Source organism: Mus musculus, chromosome 10 (genome assembly GCF_000001635.26).
Source record: "Mus musculus strain C57BL/6J chromosome 10, GRCm38.p6 C57BL/6J".
Taxonomy (NCBI): Eukaryota; Metazoa; Chordata; class Mammalia; order Rodentia; family Muridae; genus Mus; species Mus musculus.
In genome coordinates, this window is record NC_000076.6 from 102,512,016 (window position 1) to 102,536,316 (window position 24,301).

Sequence of the window (24,301 nt, forward strand, 5' to 3'; positions counted from 1 at the left end):
GGGGGGGGGGTTCCAAGTCGAGTGCAATTCCCATTCCATGGCTATTACCATGCCTGTAGGGTTGGCAGGTCTTAGAGTTTAGCTAGTTGGCAAATAGCTACAACACACAATAGAGGCTCTCCCCTCCTTCCTTCCCTCCCTTCCTCTCTCTTTCCCTTCCTCCCTCCTCTCCACCCTTCCTCCCTCTCTGACTCTCCCTCTTCCTCTCTCCCTCTCTCTCCTCCCTCTCCTCTATCTTTTGAGCTTCCAAACACACACCTTCTTCCAGGCTGAAGCTGGGCTGGTCTCCCTAGGCACAGCAGCCACAACAATCCCGCAGTTCAAAGTTAGGCAGCAATTGCACAACTTCCAGCAACTCTCTCAGCCAGCTGCTAATGAGCTTGAAAGCAAGGAACATCTGAGGAGTTGAAAAGGAAGCCTCCAGCCTTCCTCCTTTCACCAGAGAGACCCAGACACCCCTCCCAGGGCCCAGATTACTTTGAGATAAGGACTGTGTTATTTGCTTGCCTTGCCGGACAGACCATGGCTCCCTTTGGAAGAAACTTACTGAAGACACGACATAAAAACAGGTAAAAAAAAAAAAAAAATGAGTGCGTGTGTGTGTGTGTGTGTGTGTGTGTGTGTGTGTGTGTGTGTGTGTGTTGGATTCAGTTCCCTAAGCCTTTGGTTCTGATGAGAACTGTTTGGCGAGTCGGTCGGGATCTAGAATGAAGACCCAGCTAGCTCTTCAGACCATAGGTCCTGTATTGACGATGGACGTATCCCGAACAAGGATCATGGGAAATCATGACTGATTTTTAACTCTCTTTTCCCTTTATGGCAGTCTGAGTACACTAACTAACACTAACATTTTCTCTTTACTTTGTCTTGAACTTTTGGGGAGAGAAGAATCACAAGATCTGGTTTAGTTTAAGCGTTGCATTAGAATATCTCTTTTTGAAAAAGCTTAAGAGTTTGGGAAAGATACAACTAGGATTTCTAATCACTTATTGAAAGGAAAAATTAAAAAAAAAAAGTACAACTGCTGATACAATCTGGAAACAATGCTTTGGTCCCCTCTAAGAGTGGAGCATTTCTAAAATCTGGAAAGTTCCCAATTGCGAACATTCCCAGAAGGAGCTCTTAATGGACTGTGTGTCTTTGAGAACTTTAGGTGGCTTAGGCGTTCAAAGAGGAGACAAGCAGCTATGTGCTTCACTTTATTATTGCCACTATACTTAGAGTTAATGCATGTACTCTGCATACTGAGAGAGAGAGAGAGATTGGAAGGGGGGATTTGGAATAATGGGATAATATCTATATATTTCACTACCATAACTAATTTACTTATACTCAAATATTACATTTTATGCAAACAATGAAATGATTATTTGAGACAGGATTTATTTTTTTAATATATCTGTTTTGGCAGATATAATAAAATGGGCTTTCCAGCCATTCTTCTCTCCTCTTCATTATGCCTGTTTGCGCTTGTCATCTTCTGCTTAGTGTAAATTTAAATGGATACAATTACAAGGTAGGAAATGATATAATTATTTTAAAGTGTCTGCCTGATAATACAGGAATACGACTTTAACGTGATTCTGCGCGCCTCTGTTTTGTACACGAATATCTACTTGATTTAGTTGATTGAATTTCTTTAAGAAACTACAAAAGCTATAGTATATACTGTGAAGCCGTCTTAATCACTTGTATGTGTTACTTGTGTGACAAATATGATAAATATTGTATTTTTTAAATCAGGATGCTTTATTACATGTTACGAGACAATGGTTTCAGTTCATTTTAATAGCTTGTGATAACCATTACAACTAGCTTCATGTATTAGTAGTGACAAGGTCTTTAATAATATTCCAGATAAACCAACTCCAGCTTCCCTGCCTCAATTCAGCTGTGGATTCTAGTTGGGTTACTACTGTAGCATTTTCATATTTCTTTAAACACTATGAAATTGTGTAAAAAGTATTTTGGGTTTATTGTTTTTTTTTTCTTTTTTTTTTTAACAAATTGTGCTTCTGCAACCAAATCCTGTCTTCGGAATTGTTGGTTGTGAAGAGTGCTTCACCAGTTTATGGATTTCATCACTTGTGTACCAAGAAGAGAGCACTAAAACCTTTGAATGCACCCCTGAATGTCCTTTATCAAACTCCATAGTCTGTTTCCATTGTGTTGCTTCTGTGACTGAGCCTTCTGGTCTAGCCATAAAACAAACACTCTCAGCAGGATACTTTAAACTCAAAAATTGTGATGAAGAGATAAGAACAGAAAAACTGGAAGTTTAACAGCATTTCAGGTAGCCCTTGAGAAAACAGAAAGCTGTTGCTAAGGGTCATGATTTATGAAGACCTCAATTTGAGGGTGTGAGCAAAGGCAGTAATGAGGAGGATGTGTGCAAGCTACTCCAGTGATTAATTGCTTCCTTTTACAGATTTTTTACTTTTTAGCCTCGAGTAAAAACAGAGGTGGGAGAAAGAAAGAAAGAGAGAGAGAGAGAGAGAGACAGAGAGAGAGAGAGAGACAGAGAGAGAGACAGAGAGACAGAGACAGAGACAGAGAGACAGAGAGAGAAAGAGACACAGAGAGAGAAACAGAGAGAGGGAGAGGAGAGAGAGAGAGAACAGCATAAGTCAATGACATAAAATTATGAGCATTTGAAACTGAGTATTAAAAATGTCATTTTGGGCCTTGAAATAATATGGCAGTATATATGAGGTCTTGTTGTTTGGGTTGGTCTGTATACCATCTCACAGAAAAACAACTAATGAAATGATTTCAGGGTTACTTTTATCCACTTCATTGACCAGGATCTATAGGGCTTAAGTAACCTCACCTGACCACCTAAATAACAGATCTGTTCACTAAATGATGAGGCAGTCAGATGCTTAACAGAGAATGTAATTGATAATAGTTATCTCATAGGAACTAACAAACCAACTAAAATGTATTCTGTAAGATACACATTTTGTGGGTTTATGAATATATATGTATAATTTGTAAAACAAAAAAGAATTAACATGTTGTTATGTTATCAAGATAGTGAAGAGAATGACGCTAGAAAGGCTTGCATCTTTTCAAAAGACAGAAAGACTGCTGAAAATTTGGGGAGGGGTTGTGATTATACAAATTTGAGAAGCTTGAATATTAATTTTCATTTTTGCATGTCTTTTTCACTTTTCCTTTTTTTTTTGTGGAGTAGTGTTATATCACCCAAGACTAAGAACTATGCTCTGAATAGGTACATATTCGAGAGTTTTAGATATGAACATGATATAAATGGAGCTGCAAAAGATGAGGCATAAGAACTTTCAGCCAACAAGGTCTAGCACTCATAGAGGGTGGAGTCATATCTGTCTAGACATCATTATGTTTTCATGCCTAGAAGAGTGCCCGGTGCGCTGTAGACCTGTAATACAGTTGTTTGTTTAGTTTTGTACACTAAGTTATAATTTCTCCTCAACCTAGGAAGACCATCATTACTTTATTCCTTATTTGGCATATGATGCATGCTAGTGTTGCAGAAAAATCAATACTCAAGACAGCTCAATTGACACTGGTGTTTCATTAAAGCATTTGGCAAGTTTTCTTTGGAAAATTCAAGAATATTGCAGGGCCCCAAATATTTGGGGCTTTTAACTTTAAACTTTCATGTAAATGGACGAGCCCCAAGTTAAAGACTTTAATTATTATAATCAGCAGTAATCTGCTTAAATGTTCTAATTGTATGTTTAATTAGAAAAAGACCATTTTCAAAAGGAATTGGATTGCTTATTTTATTTTCAGAATAATAAGAAAAACTGTGACAGGAGCCTGATTATTGTTGCACATTTTACTAATAAGACTTTTGTTCTAGAGACTGCCATATCCAGGGATCCATCCCATAATCAGCTTCCAAACGCTGACACCATTGCACACACTAGCAAGATTTTGCTGAAAGGACCCAGATAGAGCTGTCTCTTGTGAGACTATGCCGGGGCCTAGCAAACACAGAAGTGGATGCTCACAATCAGCTATTGGATGGATCACAGGGCTCCCAATGGAGGAGCTAGAGAAATTACCCAAGGAACTAAAGGGAACTGCAACCCTATAGGTGGAACAACATTATGAACTAACCAGTACCCCGGAGCTCTTGTCTCTAGCTGCATATGTATCAAAAGATGGCCTAGTCGGCCATCACTGGAAAGAGAGGCCCATTGGACTTGTAAACTTTATATGCCCCAGTACAGGGGAACACCAGGGCCAAAAAGTGAGTGGGTGGGTAGGGGAGTGGGGGGGGAGGGTATGGGGGACTTTTGGGATAGCATTGGAAATGTAAATGAGGAAAATACCTAATAATATATATATATATATATATATATATATATATATATATATACTTTTGTTCAATGTGACTGCAAATATAGAAAATCTAGGTTGATATTTTTCCAACAATGTATTCAGTTTTTGACATGGACAACTAGAAATTAAGAATATTTATAAAAATTTTAAAGAGCTACTTGCAGTTCAAGGCAACACTGAATGCTTAATTAGAAGATGTGACTTTTGTGCTTTGCTTCAAACAGCATCAGTCTGTTTCAAAAATCACACTGGCTTTGAGGTTATGACTCTCCTACCTCTGCTTCCTGAGTGTTGATATGACAGGCATATGCCACCAAACCTTGTACAAGATATGATTCCTAACACTTGAGGAGATGGAGTTGGTTGAAATGCTCATCAGTTTTTCCTGGAAACAGAATATTACTGTTGTGTAGAAGAATCCCATATATTCCTACTAAATAAATATTTACTAACTACAAATAGACGATACAGTTAAATAGGCTTTTATCATTATTTTTGAGGCCCATTTGAACTTTCCCTAACTTCTGCTTGAACTCTTTCAGAAGGCTTTTGCTAAAAATTGCGAAGTGGGTCACTCTCTTGCAGGCTACATAGACAGTCTATCTCTTATCAATCCTAAATTAAAGGGTCCCAGAAAATACACCTTAATGGGCATATCTGGAAAAGTCTGGCTTTACACCTTTTAATAATTACTTAAAGCCTTGGTGTCCATATTGCTGTTAGGTAACTAGAATATACCTGACAGTATTTTGAAAACAAGAATATACATCATAAATAAATCCTTCTAACTATTTCATCAGAAAGAAGAATTAGGTTTTGTGGATAGAGCCAAAATTTTAGACAGGAAGACTGTCTCCTTTCTGTAGTTAGAAGTAGAAAATACCAGGTAATTGTTTTTTCTCTTATAGTTTCAAATGGAGACTTAGAGTGTTCAAAAAGATGGATTAAGAATTTTGAGAACTGCCAAATTTTTGAGCCTGTAAATCTTCATTCTCCAAGTTTCTGAAAAGTTTTCCCCTGTTGGTACCTCGTATCTTAAGTAGTTGTTAGTTTGCAGCAGACAATCCGTTAGGAACAATGACTGGGTTGCTTTCTCCCTGACAAAAATAGCCCAAGAGCATTGGCAGAGATGAAACAGTTTCCAGGTTAAAACTTGTATTGCTTTGGAAATGAAAAAAAAAAAAAAAAAAAAAAAACCAAAAACCTTGAGCCAACTTAGGCAGCCTAACACTTACTGTGTAATATGTCTCAATAGGCATCAGACCAACAAGGAGCTCATGCCAGTAAAAGCATTTGAGAGAAAATTGTTTTAAAACAAGTTAAACAATTTATGGCTCACTAACAATTTAATTTAGAAAATGTCTTGATTAAGTTTACTGAATAACACAGCATTACATTTATTTGATGTACAAGTATAGAGGAGCTGACAACCATTCTGAGAATTCAGAGAAGTTAACTCTAACTTATAGATAGAGATACATAGATACATAGTTGTATATACATATGCCCATGTACATATATCTAAGACAGATATATGATACATATATCACACACACACACACACACACACACACACACATACATATACATATACATATACATATACATATACATATACATATAAGATTTAGAGAGAGAGAGATAGAAATAAAAAAGTATGTATAGAGTGGTAAAGATAAAGATAGATGGAGGTATATAATAGATTCCAAAAAAAAAAAAAAAAGAATGTTGACATGGGATATGAGTTCTCTACTTCCAGGTACATGTAGATACTGCATGGCCTTAAAAAGCAATCTGTCTCTAGCATATTTACTTTCTAAAATAAGCCTTTTTTGTAATATCTGTACTGCATGTATGCTAAGGGGAAAAGTATAGCACATTTCAGTCTTCCATTGCTCTTTAATGGATTTTTTTGTGTATGTGAAGTGGATTTAGTTTGTTTGTGGGTCTGTTTGTCTTGTTTGCTTGGTTTTTGTTTGTTAGTTTTGTCTCATTTTGCTTTCTTTTGAATACTTTAGGTATTTGATTGTGCATATGTATAATTAATTTTCTTACATTTTGAGATTATAATTATGTCACTGCCCCTTCCCTTGCTAACCCCTAAATTATCCTAAATACCCCTTATTTTTTCTCTCAATTGCAATGACATTTTTAATTAACTGTTGTTGCATACACATATGTACGTACATATATACCCGTAAATACCTAAATATAACATGCTCCATGAATATAATTTTACTTTATGTAAATTTTACTGTTGACGATTTAGTATTGGATAACTAATCAGTAGACTAATCTTCCCTTTGGGAAACTGTTTTTCTGACTCTCAAGCATTTCTTAGTTGCCCGTAATTATGTAGAGTCGAGGCTCTGAGGCCTGTCCCTTATCCACTTCGTCATGTCTATTATCCATGTTCAGTTCAGTTTATGCACTCAGCTTGGTAAGACTTTATGTAGCTTCTGAGGTTCCTAGGGAACACTCCCTTTTCTCTGGCTCTTAGAATCTTTTCACTTCTTCTTCCTTGATTCCTGAGCCTTGGGTGTTGGAGTTGTAGGTACAAGTATCCATTGGCAATGACCTCCTCCAAACCCTGCCTTTTGATCAGTTGTGATTTTCTGTAATGGTCTCCATATCTAGCAAGGAGAAGTTTCTTTGATGAGGGATGAAGATTACAACTATCTGTGGGTATAAGGACAAACGTTTAGAGTGTAGTTAGGGATTACTCTGGTTTAGTAGAGCGGCAGCTGTAGGCTCCTCTCCAAGAGCCATGACCTCATTTGCCGCAGGTAGTTGGCTAGGTCTCCAGGACCAGGAATGACTTTAAACCCATCTGAACACAGTGAAGAAAGCAGGCACAAGGGACTCCTTAAGAGTTAATCACTCGGTATTTTCAATTGATTGCAATTGCTAACCCCTGTTACACGTTACATTTCACTTACTAGATGAAGTTGTCGAACTTTCTGGATATATTTAAAAGTAATTAACAATAAATAAATATAACCTAGTACAAAATACTTTTATTTGATTGAAGAGAGTTTGTGGAAAGTGTTACACATGGCTATGGAGCACAATTATTTCAAATTTAAGGAAAATCAATGGATTTAATGTGGATAAAATAATGGATGATGACCAAACAGGAAAATTATACTTTAGGTTTTATGTATTACAGGCTGGAATGCTCTCTGTTTTTTTTTTTTTTTTTTTTTTTTTTTTTTTTTTTTTTTTTTTATAGAAAGTGTCAACATTTCTATAAAAGTTCTCATAAATGGTTGGCCCATTAATAGCAGATGCTTTGCTTTTCTTTTTCCTTATAAAATAACTGGAATAAGTGTTCTATAAACATTTGCTGATTCAATAAAGGAATTCAACATATGCTCTTAAATACAACTGGTGTTTAGATAACATCGAGACAGGAATAGGGTCAGGGCATTTTTATTAAAGGAATGTTTGTGTGTTTAGAATGAATTTATACATGCAGTGCTGATCTTTGACTGTTTGTGTGACAACACCATGCCTTCAGGTAGAGATTACCATAGCTGAAAGAGGGTCTCATTGAAGACTTTGTTGGCTTCTGGTAAACCAAAAACAACCAAACAAGAGAGGGACACTGTTACTAGTTACTCTCTAGAGATGATCATGCAAGCATATGGGTATGTAAATGAGGTTCAGCAAGTCTCAGTGGAAGAGCCCTCTAGATATTGATACTTTGGACCATTGCAAATTCTTTTGAGATAAAGGAGAAATATAGCAGGGGACTCTTCCGTCTTCCAAATGAAATGAAGACCTATGTTATAATGAGACTATTACAGTCTATAAGACAAAAAGCAAAAGTTATAAATGCATGACCTTTTTTATGTTTATATTTTGGCCAAGAGTGATCTCTGAATTTACACAGAATTCAGAATATAAACTAACCATGTGGTTACTAACCATGTGTGCTCAGGGGTGAATAATTAAAACTTCTTATACAAAGACAATGACAGTAATCACATAAATGAGGAAATCTAAACATTGCACTATGTGCAGTGTGTGTGTGTGTGTGTGTGTGTGTGTGTGTGTGTGTGTGTTGTTCTTTAAATAAAAGGATGTGAAGCTAACAATTAATAAATTACTACATTCCTTCTAGGCCTGAAAAGTGATTTTTTTTTTTTTGCTTCATTAGCAGCAAGCTACTTTACCCCTACTAACACTTCTTATAACAACTCATCTTATCTCAACACATCTTTCATTGAGTACCTTTCTGAGTGATTGAACAAATAAACTCTTTTAATACTTAATACTGTGGAGAAAGCACTGTGTTTTTCTCAACTTGACATATGAGCCATCTAAACGCTGCACCTTATAGCAGTCAGTAAGTGACAAGATTGTTTCAGATTTATTTTCTACCATACAAGACTGCTGTGTAATGTATGTTATCCCTGGGACATAATTATATCATTTTAAAAATAGAATTAATTCTAAATCAACGTGTTTGTGGATTGTCTATGAAAGACTTGCCAGAGTACTAGAATACAAGAACAGCTCCATAAATACCCATTCCCTTTTCAGGGCTGTTATATGGAAGTTGCTGCAAAATTTATGTAAATTTAAGATACATAAATATAGTGTGATAGTTTGGAATTTGATATTCTAGTCCTCACTTGTTAGAATTTCTGCAACAGCATTGATCTTCTCATCCTTGTGATAAAAAGAACTAGATTATGAGTTGTAGAATATAATTAAAATGTCTATAAATATTGCACAAATATGTCTATAGGTGGTAATGAAAGTACTTGAATTCCAACAGTATTTTGGCTAAACTAATAGATGAGAAATAGTTTTGCCATACATATTAGCTATATAGTATGGCATGAATTTTATTTAATTTTCATTGTGTGTATATGTGTATCTGTGTGCACATAAGGATTGGTACCCATGGAGGCAAAACAGGATGGTGGGTCCACTGGAGCTAGAGATTACAGTTGCTTTTGAGCAGCAGCAAGAAATAGGTGTTGAGAAATGAACTCAGGAATCCTTGATGATTGACTTTCAATATAATCCTAAGAGAGGGGAGTGGATGGAAGTAAAGGAAAATAATAGAACATCATTGTAGTTTAGTAGCGTTTATTAAACTCCCACTGTGACAGGTCTGAGCAAGAGAAGGGAACACAGAAGGATGTGCAGAGAGATGTGGGAGGGGGCTGAGTCACACAGGCATATGACTGAGTCAGTGTAATCAAAACAGAAGAACTTAAGAACTGGGCAGCTATGGGGCCAGTCTACCAAGAATCCATAACTATGGTGGTAGTGGTAGAAAACATTTTTCCAACTGAGTTTGCAGTAGAAATATCTAGGAAACAACTGTGAATGCTTCTATGACCTTGTTCCACTTAATCAACTATAGTTGACCTCAAATCAGCTTAATAATTTTCCTAAATCCATCAGTTTATCAGTTTGTGTACAGTGACCCATTATTTTACCTCTTAAATTTTAGTTTAGTGTGTGTGTGTGTGTGTGTGTGTGTGTGTGAAAAGCCATCCAAATATTGAAAGCTGCCATTCTATCAGCTGTGCTAGGTGATTAATAGAAGCTGTACATGAAGCATATTGATATACCTATGATATATGTTTACTCTTCTCAACCAGTGAGTAAGGTGTTTTATAGACTGTTACTTTAGTGCCTTTAGTTACTATACTATTGCATATTTGTTCTCATCTCTTTCAACCCAACTGGAATTTCCTGAAGGTGTGGTTAGCTAGGGGAAGATCGCAATGGCTTTGAGAGATCACAATCTCCCACAGAAGAGCCTGTGGGTAACTATTTTTAAGCTCTTCTAATAAGACCTCAGATTTTCTTGAAAGCTAGAGCAGATGCTGTTCAAAAGCCATGGTAATTTCCATTGGGTAAACACATAACAAATCCATTGCCATATGAAGAAAAGAGTTGGGGTCAGTAAGAAATAGCTCTTCCGAAGCTTCATGTCTTTAATATTTCATTGTTATAAACTATGCAGGAAACTGGCTAAATCCTTTTAGTTGGCTATAAGCTATCTGAAGATATGTCTTTACTTGCTAACTTCTTATTTCATTATTATTGTTATTGATAATATTATGAATTTATTCTGCTATATATTACATCCTGACTGCAGCTTCCCCTACCTTCTCTCCTCCCCCTCCCCCCACTTCCCCTCTCCTTCCCCCTTATTCACTTATCCTTCATTTACCTTCAGAAAAGGGCAGGCCTCCTAGGAATATCATCCAAGCTTGCCATCTCAAGTTGCAATAAGATTAGGCACCTCCCCTCATATGAAGAAGCCCAATAGGGGGAGAAAGTTTCCAAAAGGAGACAAAAGAGTTAGAAATACCCCTGCTCCCTCTGTTAAGAGTCCCAGAAAACATCAAGTTACATAACTGTAACATATATGCAGATGCCTAGTTAGTCCCATTCAGATTCCCTGATTTTCAATTCAGTCCCAGTGATCTCTATGAGTTCAGGTTTGTTCATTCTGTTGGTTTTCTTGTGGTGTCCTTGATCCCTCTGGCTCCTACAGTTCTTCCCATCCTTCTTCCTCCGGATTCATCATGTTCTTACTCATGTCTGGCTATGAATCTTTGATCTGTTTTTATCAGTTGTTCGATGGAGCATCTCTGATGGTGATTATACCAGGCTCCTGTCTATGACTATAGAATAATATCATTAGGAATTCATTCTTTCTTTCTTTCTTTCTTTCTTTCTTTCTTTCTTTCTTTCTTTCTTTCTTTCTTTGCTAGGAAGGTGTATTTGGTTCTATCATAGGTCTCTCTGGCTTATCTGGCTTCTGGTTTCTGGCCCTCCAGGCAATGTCAGGGGTGGGCCTTCTCTATTGCATGGGACTCAAGTTGGGACAGTCATTGGTTGGCCACTCCAACAATTTCTCTGTTACCTTTACTCTAGCACATACTGCTGGCAGGACAAATTGTAGGTTGAAGGTTTTGTGGCTGGGTTAGTGTCTCAATGCCTCCACTACAAGTCTTGCCTTGTAATAGAGATGGCCACTTCAGGCTCCATATCCCCTATACTAGGCCTCTTAGCTAAGGTTACCATAACATCCCTCAGAGATTCCATTGCAGTTTGTTTCTACCTGACCCCTTAATTGACCTCCCACCCAATTCCAATTGTTTCCCCCAGTCCACTCTTTCTCTTTCCATTCACCTCTCAACTGATTCCTCCTGTTCCTGTCCCCACCCACTCCCCAGTCCACCACGACCACTTCTAATAGACAAAATCAAAGGACGTTTCTTCTGGGAACTACTAAAAATATGCATAAGATTTAGCAACATGACCATTTTAGTATTTTTGGTTCTGTTTAAAGATTGATGAAACCCCAGTTTACATAATTAAGTAAATGAAGACATATAATACAATGCTTTATATCGTCTTTCTTTACTGCACTATTTACATAAGGTTTTAATGCATTTACCATCTGAATAAAAAACACTAAAGTTACCAAATAATCCCCCACTCATTCATCCTTTCTCTATCTCCCTCCATATATATATATATATATATATATATATATATATATATATATCCTTCTTATGAAACAAAATCCTGGCTGATGTTTTCAAAGATCTTATAATATTATGTAAGCCCTAACTTGGGTGATGTATAAAGGATTATTGATAACTCTTGTATAGATTATGGTTTTAAGGAAGTGTGTTGATAGGTATGAAGTTGTCAAATTCTCTTGTTGTCTAGTATACAAATATGGTATTGAGACAACTGTATAAAAACAGGAAATGAATAAGAAATTTTAGACAGTTGTGATTGCTATTAGGAATGAAAGCAGCTTGTCATATTGAAGGGTGTATAGTGGTTTGAAAACAGGCTTTTAAATTAACAATTAAATTGAAGGAAAAAAAGATTAAGGTATGTAAGGAAACATTTTAGGTGCCTGCAACAGCATATGTAATTTCCTTGTCCTGGATAAGGGCTTTGTGTTGTAGATCACAAGCGATTATGAATGCATTCTAAATGAAAGAGGAATCTACCAAAGTATATGCATAATAAGGGAACTATATAATATTCTTCAAGCTTTTGAGAGGTCAAGATACCTGTTATATGAAAGGATAATTGTGGTAGCAGGAAGAAAGGAAGCAAGCAGTCCATGAGAGAACTTACTACCATAGTCCAGCCAAAAGTTAGTACCAGTGTAATGATTGTAGAACCTCAAGAAAAGTGAAAAAACTGAATGCATTTGGAAGTAGGCATTATGAGAGTTTATTGTGAAGGTATATTTAAAAAATGGATAATTAAGATAATTTAAGTTTATTAACTGTAGTAGTGATATCAATAGAAACCATTTGTAGAAAGGCAGATGTTGAGAACACGTGGAAAGTTAATGATTCCTTGTGTTTCTCCTTATGCTTCCAATAATAGCTGAGTTATGCTTGTGATGGTGGTGATATCTGAAGTTCAGGGATAGAAGTATAGGTGGAAAGTCTCTGTGGTGAGAAAAAGAGAGAGTTAGCTGGGTTTTAGGAAACAATAGCAAAGTAAAACTCTAAATGAGATATAAGATCTGTGGGGGGTTTTTTGTTTTGGTTTTTGTTTGTTTGTTTGATTTGTTTTTTTTTTCGAGAGAGGGTTCCTCTGTATAGCCCTGAATGTCCTGGATCTCACTTTGTAGACCAGGCTGGCCTCGAACTCAAAATCTGCCTGCCTCTGCCTCCCAAGTGCTGGAATTAAAGGCGTGCACCACCACGCCTGGCTATGATCTGTGTTTAAAAAAAAAAAAATGAAAGAGGAGCATCATCGGTGAGGACAGAGTAAAAGGCAAGGTTCTTGGCTCGGAATCATTATCATTCACAGAAAAGAAATGGTTTGCTTCATGTCATGGTATAAATCCCTAAGAATCTGTGATTAATCCAAGAGACATAAAATGAAAGGAGTGCAGAGAGAACATGAATCAGCCAATGAGGAGAGGAATAATTTAAGAGATCACTTTCTACACAAGTGAAGAAGATATGTAAGAGTCGCCATTGGAGACAGAATATGTAAGAGTTCATGTTTGCTGAAGAAGGCTGTGTCAGGATGCAAGAGAGAATCAATGACCACAGCAGTTTTAGTTCTGAGTCACTGAGGATGTAGGTGTGCCCTGGTACAGAGCAGGAAGAAAGTAACAAGGACAACTTAAGGGAGGGAAGATCAAGGTGAAGAGTGAAAATCCAACGTGTCATTTAGATATTTCCAAACATCCTACCTACGGACACCTGGTGTTTGGACATCCACACCTGAAAAGTGACTCCAATAGCTGCCATTTGTCCTGCCCACACCACCCCGCTCCTCCTCCATGCACAGACGATTTATGTGGAGCGTCATGGTCCTACATAGAAAGTAGGGCTTTATAGGCAAAGGGCACTGGTTTCCAGTCAAGGATTCCAGAGTGATAATCCCACTCAGTCCATGTGGAACAGCCGTCTTTAAATGAGCCTTTAACTTCTGGCTAAAGTTGCTCACAAACATTAGCACAAGTTCTATTTCTTTGTTATAAAGATAACACTATTTTTACTTTATATCTGCTAAAAGAAGCCTATGCAAAAAACTTTGGTACGTTCTCAAGGTACAAAAATGACTTGTTCTCAAAATGGAAGTACAGATTTTTAGTACAGTTAAGGTATAATGGTCAAAAGAGCATAAGTGTGTGTGTCTGTGTCTGTGTGTGTGTGCACGTGTGTGTGTGTTTATAGAATGTCATCGGACAATTATCTTAGATTAACTCAGATATCACTCACCTTTACAAGAACTTGCTCTCCCATAGTAGTATGGATACAGTCACTGACAATAAACATAGTTAAAGAGACACAGATTCATTTCAGTGACAATTTAATCATAAAAGTAATTGTCAAGAAAGTTTATAGCTATCATTCCTTAATAGTGAAATGTCTTCAACTAGAGTGGTCACAGATGTTTTCTGACTTTGAGGCAGACTTACACACAGAGAAAAAGATTGATAGGAAAAGATGGAGGAGAGGAAAGCTAGAAAGAAAGTGAGACTGAGGACTTAATTGCTAACATAATTTTTCAGGGGTCAAAGGTCAAAGGCCATATCAGGAGATAATTAGAATTAACTAAGGCACAATTTGCTGTTACTAAGAATCTACTCGCTTCGGCAGAAACATAGAGAATGGGTGTCCGTTTCCATTAAAGGTTGTGGGATTGTAGGGTTATTATTAAAACAGTATTATTCTAGAGGGCAATTTCAGGGAATTTCCCACAGGAAACAACAATGGAAGCAGATTAAATGTTATCCCGACGACGAAAGGGAAAATGAGGTGTATCCCGTCAAGAATACCAGTCAAAGTATATTTATAACATGTCCATTTTGGTCCATTTTAGCAGTTAAAAGATAAGTGATGAACCAGAGAGAGTGGTTATAGATTACTGAGTTTGCATAAGAAAGGTAATTGAGGAAAGGGTGTTGTTAAATGGCGGTAATGGTGATGTGACAAATAATGAAGAGGAATAGAAGAAAAAGAGATGGAAAGAATTTAAGTGGGAAAGAATCAGGAAGCAAAGATGCAGGGAATGAGAATACAGAAAAGTTCATCCTTCGATCTTGGCTCTGGACTGGTGACATGCAGTCCACTAATCTGTTTTTTTTTTTTAATTAACTTATTTATTTTTATTAGATATTTTCTTTATATACATTTCAAATGCTATCCCGAAAGTTCCCTATCTAGCTTTTTTTATTATGTATTTTCCTCAATTACATTTCCAATGCTATCCCAAAAGTCCCCCACAACATGCCACCCACTCCCCTACCCACCCATTCCCATTTTTTGGCCCTGGCGTTCCCCTGTACTGGGGCATATAAAGTTTGCCTGTCCAATGGGCCTCTCTTTCCAGTGATGGCCGACTAGGCCATCTTTTGATACATATGCAGCTAGAGTCAAGAGCTCCGGTGTACTGGTTTGTTCATAATGTTGCACCTACAGGGTTGCAGATCTCTTTAGCTCCTTGGATACTTTCTCTAGCTCCTCCAATGGGGGCCCTGCGATCCATCCAATAGTTGACTGTGAGCATCCACTTCTGTGTTTTCTAGGCCCCAGTCTAGTCTCACAAGAGACAGCTATATATTTAACTTTTGCTGTCAACTTTCCAACTTGTGTCTTCCATGTATTGAACATGAAATCCATAGAGCCAACAATTCTTGGCATCTCTTTTCAAAAAGTATGGGTTGATATTTCTTCACCCCTTCAGAAAATCTTGCTATGAACGAATATATATATATATATATATATATATATATATATATATATATATATACAGAAAGGACAAATTCAGTAACATCCTATGGAAGTACCTGGAGACCATTACCTTCTGATTTCTTAGTTTGGGATGTTTCCTGATGTTGTTTGATAACAAACCTGCCATTATGTACCACTGTGGAGAGAAAGTTGGACAGACGTATAGGCAAGCTTCACTCTACCATCCTGAGAAAGGGCCTTCCATTTTGAAGGCATAACCAACTATTGTTCGAGGTTGTCCAAAAGAAACTAATGCTGTAGATCCCAATACCTATCGCTACTGGTCAAGACACCAATCAGGTTAGGTAGCATTCCTTGCAGTAAACACGCTGTATTGTTATGAAATACCTTTTCCATAAAATACAAAGCAGTAAGGAAAGTTTACTTTCCAGATAGAGGCAGCATTAACACTGGGAAGTAAACATTGGACTGGACAAAGAGATTTAGTATTTCCTCACGGGTTTGTTTCTTAAATACTAATGTTAAATATTTACATTTTGATTATAATCAATTTCTGGAATCCAAACTATGAGCTCAGTTTACTTAACCTCCACTAGTCTTCAATACACATTCCTCGTACACTCCCTTCCTTTTCACTGTGTGTGGGAATCTGGCCTTATATCTGCACTGCAGCACAGGATTGTTAAGGCTGCTCTTCTGCATTAATAGGTTAGACCCTCACTTAAAATATTAAACTGACACTACCAGAGCATGAAACTAGTAAATGCACGTGCAGGCAGACGTCAGATTGCCATGTTCCGAGCAATCTTCTTACCATTTGTTTGTATTATTTTCCCACTCTTCTGCTCAAAATTAAGTGACTCTATAGAAGGCTAATTCTCAGAGTATTTTGATAAAAACTATCAACACTCTATGTTTGGAGGCAAATGTTTTGTAGGTTTCATGCTTCATTTGGAAAAATACTGATTCACCTTTTATCTATGACCGCAAGGAGGATCTGTGTTACTTACGGGAGAAGGGTCGACGTTTTATGTCTTAATGGCAATGCTTTTCTCAGAGTTGCTGTAGCCAGTGTTCACTTCCCACTGAGTCTAATCAGCCTGGAAGAGTTTGTGGGTCAGAGCTGCTTCACTTGTTTGTGCTCCATTAATTTTAATTTTTATTAAGATTCATTCTGTAAGTTGGTATCTGGGTGTGTATAGTTTTAAACAGACAATAAATGTCATTGTTTATCATAACTATTTCTAACTCATGCAACCCATATTGACTTCATTTAAAACAGCTTCAATGCTTCCGTGATATTTCAGAAAATATCAAAACAGCTACCCTTGGTAGTGGACGTCTTGAAACCAGCAATCTGAGTGTGGGCAACATGGATAAAACTCTTTTCCAGGCCAGCCTTGTCTGCAGAGTGAGTGAGCCAGCTAGGATAACACCAAAGAGACCCGGTGTCAGACAAAAAAAATTAAATAGAAAGGAAGAAAGGAAGGAAGCAAGCAAGCAAAAGGGCAGAAAATGAGTAAATTAACTGCTTAATATAGCTCAAATTCTGGGAGGAATGGGGAAGTATATCTGGTTATGCAACTTATTAAAAATAAATGAACAATTTTCTAAGACCTAGGAAGACCTGCAACTCATGTCAAGAGTGATAGACAACATGTTAATGTCTTAATATTAGAAGCCCATCCCCATATTTTCTATCAGATAATATCATGTTATTTTCACACACAATCTCAATTTTTACCTTAATTTCTTATTAAATATTGTGTGAGAAGGCATATGATACATTTCATTTCTTGTAGCAAAGAAGGTAGCTGTGTGCTAAAATGTTTTGTGCAGATCATAAATTTTCTGAGGTGTGCCATGAAAGTCCAATAGTTTAGAAAATATTCTATTAAAGATTGTGCCTTTCTCTTCCTGGGTTTACGGTGCAACACTAGCAGGTTACGTGCGCTAAGAATTTCTACAGCAACAAATTTCCTGTATTTGTTTGTGACAAGGCAAAAGATCTATGGGAAGGGCTGGGTAATAAATGTCTTAGAGTTTGTGAGCCATCAGATGTCTCCCAGCTAATTAGCTTTGTCATTGTAGAGTGGAAGACGCCAAGGTTATGATATAAAAGAACAATCATGGCTGTGTTTCAATAAAGCTTTATGCTCATTAATATTTAGTCAGATACATTCCCTGGCTCATGAGATTATTTTTCTCCTTTTAAGAAACTTGAAACACTTACACATGTCAGAAACAATTTAAGCTCCTAGAATCGTTTCTTTCACTTTTCAGATCCTATTACAAGAATATTAGAAGAGACAGCTGTTGTTTAAGACAATGTAATGATACCCAACAGAATACCATTTGTAAAGAGGAGTTCATATCAAAAGGATAGTTAATACATGTAGCAGAGGATGGCCTAGTCAGTCATCAATGAGGGAAGAGGCCCTATGTTCTGTGAAGGTTCTATGCCACACTATAGGGGAATGCCACTGCCAGGAATGGGAGTGGGTGGGTTGGGAAGCAGGGGGAGGGGGGAGGGGAGAGGGGAGAGGGGAAACTAGGAAAGGGGATAACATTTGAAATGTAAATAAAGAAAATATCTAATAAAAATGTAAGTAAAAAAAGAAAATATTTAATGGTGTAATTTTGAATTAAAATTGGAGTACATTAATGAGGAATATGTACTTATCTGTAAAGTGGACACTACATTGTGATGACAATTTAATAAGTAATGTGAAAATTATTTGGAATAGGGCAGATAGAAATCATATATGCATCCATTAAGTACTATTACTACTTTACCGTTTGCTTAGAAAACATAGGTCTAGAGGAGCAACATTAAATAAATGGCTTTGCACGCTGCTTTTATTTACCAGCTATATGACAATTTCCTGAACAGAAAAGTCAGTGTGTCACCTTCGTTTGTTTTGTCTCCAACTTGGGATGTTTCTTCCTCTGCTTCCTGAGTGCACTGTCTTCTCAGAGTTCAAGCACATTCCTTAAAGTCTGCCTAACAAATAGATACTGAGGCAATTCCTCATGAGCCAGGTGCTGTGTTTCAAAGGCCTGGGCTATTCTGAAGCAACTAACAAAAGAAAATGGACCAAATGCACTCATGTAACTTTAGGTTTCATTACCCAGCTAATATTTTGTCCTCACCAAGTTTTACCTTCTCAGGTTTCTACTTTTCTGTTCTGCCTGCTATCACAAACCTAACTAGTCTTACTGTATGCAAGCATACACATTTCTTTCATAAAATAATGATTAAAAACTGGTGCAGTGTGCCAGATAAATTCATAAGAGTTGCTGGCTGACATTCCTTAATGTTTGGAAAAAGAACTGTTGAGTTAGGATTTATAAACTTTTAGGCTTAAAGTTCCTGTGACATTTTAATTACTATTTAGCATCCAAAGTGATTATGTCATCCTCAATACTTTAAGCCTTATGATTGAATTGCATTTGGGTTTACAGCCTCAAACCCAATGTATAACCTCTGGCCTACATCTTAATTCAGTGAACTGATACCTTTTTTTTTTTTTTTTTCCAAAATAAAATTTATGTTTTGGGTGTTAGAGAGTCAGTTCAGCACTGAAGAGAGTATACTGTTCTTACAGAGGATCCGGAGTTGATTCTTAGCATCCAGGTCAGTTAGCTGACAACCGTGTGTAACTTCATCTCTGGGATGTCTAGTGCCCCAGGCCTCCATAAGTCCCTGCAATTCACGTGTCCACATGAATTTGTAGACATGCACAAAGCACATAATTCATAATAAATCTTAAAGAAAAAATAATCCTATATTCTTTAATGAATTACATTTTTTATATTTATTTATTTTTATTACATATTTTCCTCAATTACATTTCCAATGCTATCCCAAAAGTCCCCCATACCCTCCCCCCCACTTCCCTACCCACTCATTCCCATTTTTTTTGGCCCTGGCATTCCCCTGTACTGGGGCATATACAGTTTGCGTGTCCAATGGGCCTCTCTTTCCAGTGATGGCCGACTAGGCCATCTTTTGATACATATGCAGCTAGAGTGAATTACATTTTTTAAAGCACTATGTTTTTGTATGACTTCTTCTCATGTTTGAGTCTATGCTGAGAAAGCACAGTATCATCATATAGTTCCTTCATGCAATAATCATTTCAGAACTTTGCAATGTAGGCTCATTTTGTTATTCTATTGGCATCTTATAATGGGCAGGCCACATGGCTTGAGCTATTGAAAGGTTCAAAACCTAGATCTCATTTCTCATGAGATTTAATAGCTGGATTTTGGTGGAATAATGTGAAGAGAGTCTTTTTGAAGGAATTTCCTAACTGTCATGGTCCTTCGCTTTTTCATGGGAAAAAAGAATTATTATGAGACAGAACAATCTGTGATTTGGGCTGGAAAGGTGGCTTGGTAGATAAAGCGCTTTCTGTGCAAGTGTAAGGACCTGAATCTAGGTCCCCAGAATCCACATGAAAGCCAGGCAAGTGCTGCAGCTCTTTGTCACGCAGGTACGCATGAATCAGACTGGGATTCCCACAGCAAGCTGGCTAGGTTATCCAGCTCATTAGAACCCTGCCTCGATGCATATTTCGAGAACTGAAAAAAGCTCCAATTGACGTCAACTACTGGCTTCTGTATATACATATGTGCATATTTGTGCACACATGCATCCATGCACATGTGCATGCACAGGTGCACAATGAAAAGATATGTACAAATCCTCACAAAACACATGCCAAAAATTGCTTTCTGCTTCATATTTTCTTAACATTATTTTTCCCCTAAAACATGAATTGTTCCCTGTTCTTCAGAACACTGGTTATATAAAGGTGACTAGCATACCCCACTCTTCATAGTAGAGGGTTCTGCATTCATGAAGTGACCCAACTACAAATCTCAGCTATCATTAAAATAATTCCGTCTGTAGTAAACATACTCAGACTTCTTCATCTCCCTTGTCATTTTTCTCCAAGCAAGACAGTTTATCAAAATACACTACGTCTTTCCAATACAGGTATTTTAGAATGATTCAAAGACTTTCATAGGAAGTGTGAAGATGATGTGGAAATATTTTATGGACTTACAGAAGGGACTTAAATTAAGTATCTCTGGATTTTGTCATTTGTAAGATATGAAGTCTGCAAACCAAGAACTATAGATGTTGAGAAGTGACACTATATTGTACTAAATTTATTTTTTATTTTTTTTTTGCTTGCTTGCCTGCTTTGCATTTAAATTGAATATGGTTAATAGGGTATAAAACAAAACAAAACAAAACAAAACAAAAAAAAAAACAACCCATAGAGGAGTACATATGCCTTCTTCGCACAATGAGGGCATTTATTTTACATTTTAAGCATGTATAAAGACTTTTTTTGTTTTTTTTTTTAATTACTTTTTTTTTAACCTCTCCCACAGTTTTTCATTCCATTCCCCCTCCTTCCTGTCTTCATGAGGATAGCCTCACCCCACCCTCACCAGGCGTCCCCACTCCCTGGATTTGGTGTATCTTCTTTCAATTAGGCCAGACCAGGCAGTCCTCTGGTGTGTATTTCAGGGGCCTTGGACCAGCTCTTGTATGCTACCTGGTTGTTGGCTCGGTGTATGAGAGATCTCAGGGGTCCGACTTAGTTGAGATTGCTGATCTTCCTATGGGGTAGTCCTCCTCCTCAAACAATTTTCATTTCCTTGTGGAATGAGAGTTTTAAGTAAAAAGCATCTATTTGAATTCTACTGATCCTTTCTTCTCTTCCAGCAAATACAGGTGAAAATAAATTAGCTGCTGGTTTTGTTTGTTGGTTGTTTGGGTGGTTGTATCAGCTCATTTAAGAAATTACTTTATAATAGTGTTAGGTTACAGGGAGTAGGGGTGATGACTAGTGGGTAAGGACATCAGCTGCTGTGCCTGATACTTGACTTCCATTCCTTGGTCTACATCTTAGAAGAAGTGACCCGACTCTGGCCCATTTTGGAGTTTGTCCTTTGTTCTACACATGTGTGAGGTGTTAGGAACCCACGCACATGCACACACATTTCAAATGTTTCCCCCTTTCTGGTTTCCCCTTTCTGCTCCCTCACCCACCTACCCACTCCTGACACATACACAGACACACACAGACACACACACATACACACACACACTTTTAAATGAATAAATAAGTAAAATTATTCTTACACAAACACAATATATATTCTATGGTGTCATTTGAATAAAAAAAAAGTGCACAATGTTACATTCACTGTAGTTTGTTGCTAACACCTTACTTGAAGGCTGTGGCTGATAGATTTATCCGGTCCTCTCCCACATCCTCCCAACTCGGTAGCACCAGATGAGAAAAATGGTCATCACTTGCAGCATTTGTAGCTGGGTATTTCCATTTCATCCTAGAACACTACTGGGATTTTGCCATGCCCTCCTCCTCATGAATTTTGAGAGCTCAAAAATTCCCTTCACTGTAATCTTGCATGTGCGTTCTGTCTAACGAAAGCCAGAGAGCAATGCAATGGCAATACATTCCACCGACACCTCCGACCACAGCCAGGCATCACCCAGGTGTCCTTGTTTATTTGCAGAACACTGTGCCCACACATCCCCTTTCACCCAACAACCTACGCTCTGTATTTACTAACCTGGTGTTCTTTCCTAATGAAGAAGGAGGCATTGATAGGACGTAAATACAGTGTGTTCTATCAACTAAAACTACCATCATCCTGAGTATGTTTCTACAGGACTTTTTTTTTTTCTTTCATATATTTTTGCAATGAGATTCCATAGCAAATGGGAAAAAAAATGGGCAAAAATGAAGCTCAGATAAATCTTAAAAATCTGTGAGTCACTTAATCTGGGATTTCCCCAACACTTTACTCCCCAAATTTGGTATAACACAAATCGATTAATATTCAGCATATAGCTAAAGGTTTACTGATAATAAACCATAAAGACATTTATTGTAAATATTAATTTCCATATGTTTTCTATGTTTAACCATTTATTAAAATACAAACAAATGTTGACATGAGTAACATGGATCTATTTCTATTTACCTTAAAAATTAAAATTAAATTATTTTTTTTCTTGACTGTGTGGGACCATAGGAAGCAGAATGTATTTTTCGGGTTTGATAGACATGTGTTATGCTCATCAGAGCTGAGAGCGCTGCTTCACATAGATGCATCATAGAAAGTGACAGAAGTGTATTTGTCAAGTATTTCGAAACTGTTGGAGCATCTGTCTTCACCCCAAGTTGAGATTCATGTAGTATTTATGAAATTGAAATTAACAATGCAAAGAGTTAAATTTTAAATTAAGAACATGCTAATGCAGCACTCTCTAAAGAAATAAATACTTTTCTCATACTTATAAGGTTAGGAACTTTGGTAGGAGCATCTTACAAGTCTGATTTGCTAATTAAATGATTGTAATTCTAGGAAGAGTAAACCTTCCAACAAAGGTTTCAAAAACCACTGCAGTAACAGCCATTAGGCTTAAATCTCAGCCAGGTGTTTCTCATGGCAACAGTCACTGTTCCTAGCAGTAACAACATGCGGAGTGCCAATGACGCTTGTGTGTTCAGAACCAAGACTACAGTGGAGCTACAGGATACAACACAGAACATATTGCCAGAGACACCTTAGATCCTTTGTGTGCTTGATTATACTTGGGTTATTTCACTTTAAGAAAACTTTGACTACTGATGTTTTTTAACCCCTTGCCTTCAGCTCTGTCAAGACCCTTGTGGTGTCTTTGAGTCACAATTGAAGAAGGTGTGCTTTATACAGCACCACTGTTGGCATTTAAATGAGTGGGTTTCTTGCTGTGAGGGACCCTTCCCTAAACTGTAGACTATTTGTGCCACTAGCCTCTACAGAGAGGACATGGCTAGTGTGTGGCCACTGATATGTAAACTAGAAGTGCTACTACACAGGAGATGTCAAGAGCTTGTGGCAAATGATATGTAAGTGTCTTCAAACACTGGCAATGTGTCCTAGGATGTAAACTGATCAGAAGTGGAAGAACATCAGAAGAATCTTTAGCATAGAAATAAGTGGTAGTAGTATTAATAAAGAAATAGAGACTGGCTTGTAAGTATTCAGGCAAGACTCATGCTCCATGTTCCCCTAATGCGTCCCAGCTATCTCCCTTTTTTTTCCTGTTTTTTTTTATTTAGGTATTTTATTCATTTACATTTCCAATGCTATCCCAAAAGTCCCCCATACCCTCCCCCACACACAACTCCCTACTCACCTACTCCCACTTCTTGGCCCTGATGTTCCCCTGTACTGAGGCATATAAAGTTTGCAAGACCAAGGGGCTTCTCTTCCCAATGATGGCTGACTATGCCATCTTCTGCTACATATGTAGCTAGAGACACAAGCTCCAGGGGTACTGGTTAGTTCATATTGTTGTTCCACCTATAGGGTTGCAGATCGCTTTAGCTCCTTGGGTACTATCTCTAGCTCCTCCATTGGGGGCCCCGTGATCCATCCAATAGCTGACTGTGAGCATCCACTTCTGTGTTTGCCAGGCCCCGGCATAGCCTCACAAGAGACAGCTATATCAGCGTCCTTTCAGCAAAATTTTGCTGGTGTATGCAATGGTGTCAGCGGTTGGAGGCTTATTATGGGATGGATCCCTGGCTGTGGCAGTCTCTAGATGGTCCATCCTTTCGTCTCAGCTCCAAACTTTGTCTCTGGTGTTTTGTTCCCAATTCTAAGAAGGGGGCAAAGTGTCCACACGTTGGTCTTCG

At 37.5% G+C, this 24,301-nt stretch overlaps 1 protein-coding gene across 1 annotated transcript in view; it reads left to right on the plus strand.

Moving 5' to 3' along the window:
* The first annotated feature begins 206 nt into the window (after positions 1–206).
* The window catches only part of Rassf9 (Ras association (RalGDS/AF-6) domain family (N-terminal) member 9), a 37,516-nt gene continuing 13,421 nt past the window's right edge, over positions 207–24,301 (plus strand). Inside the window, exon 1 of the mRNA NM_146240.4 lies at positions 207–569. Coding sequence (NP_666352.1) covers positions 523–569 — 47 coding nt within the window. The 5' untranslated portion in view covers positions 207–522. The remainder of the gene's footprint in view (positions 570–24,301) is intronic.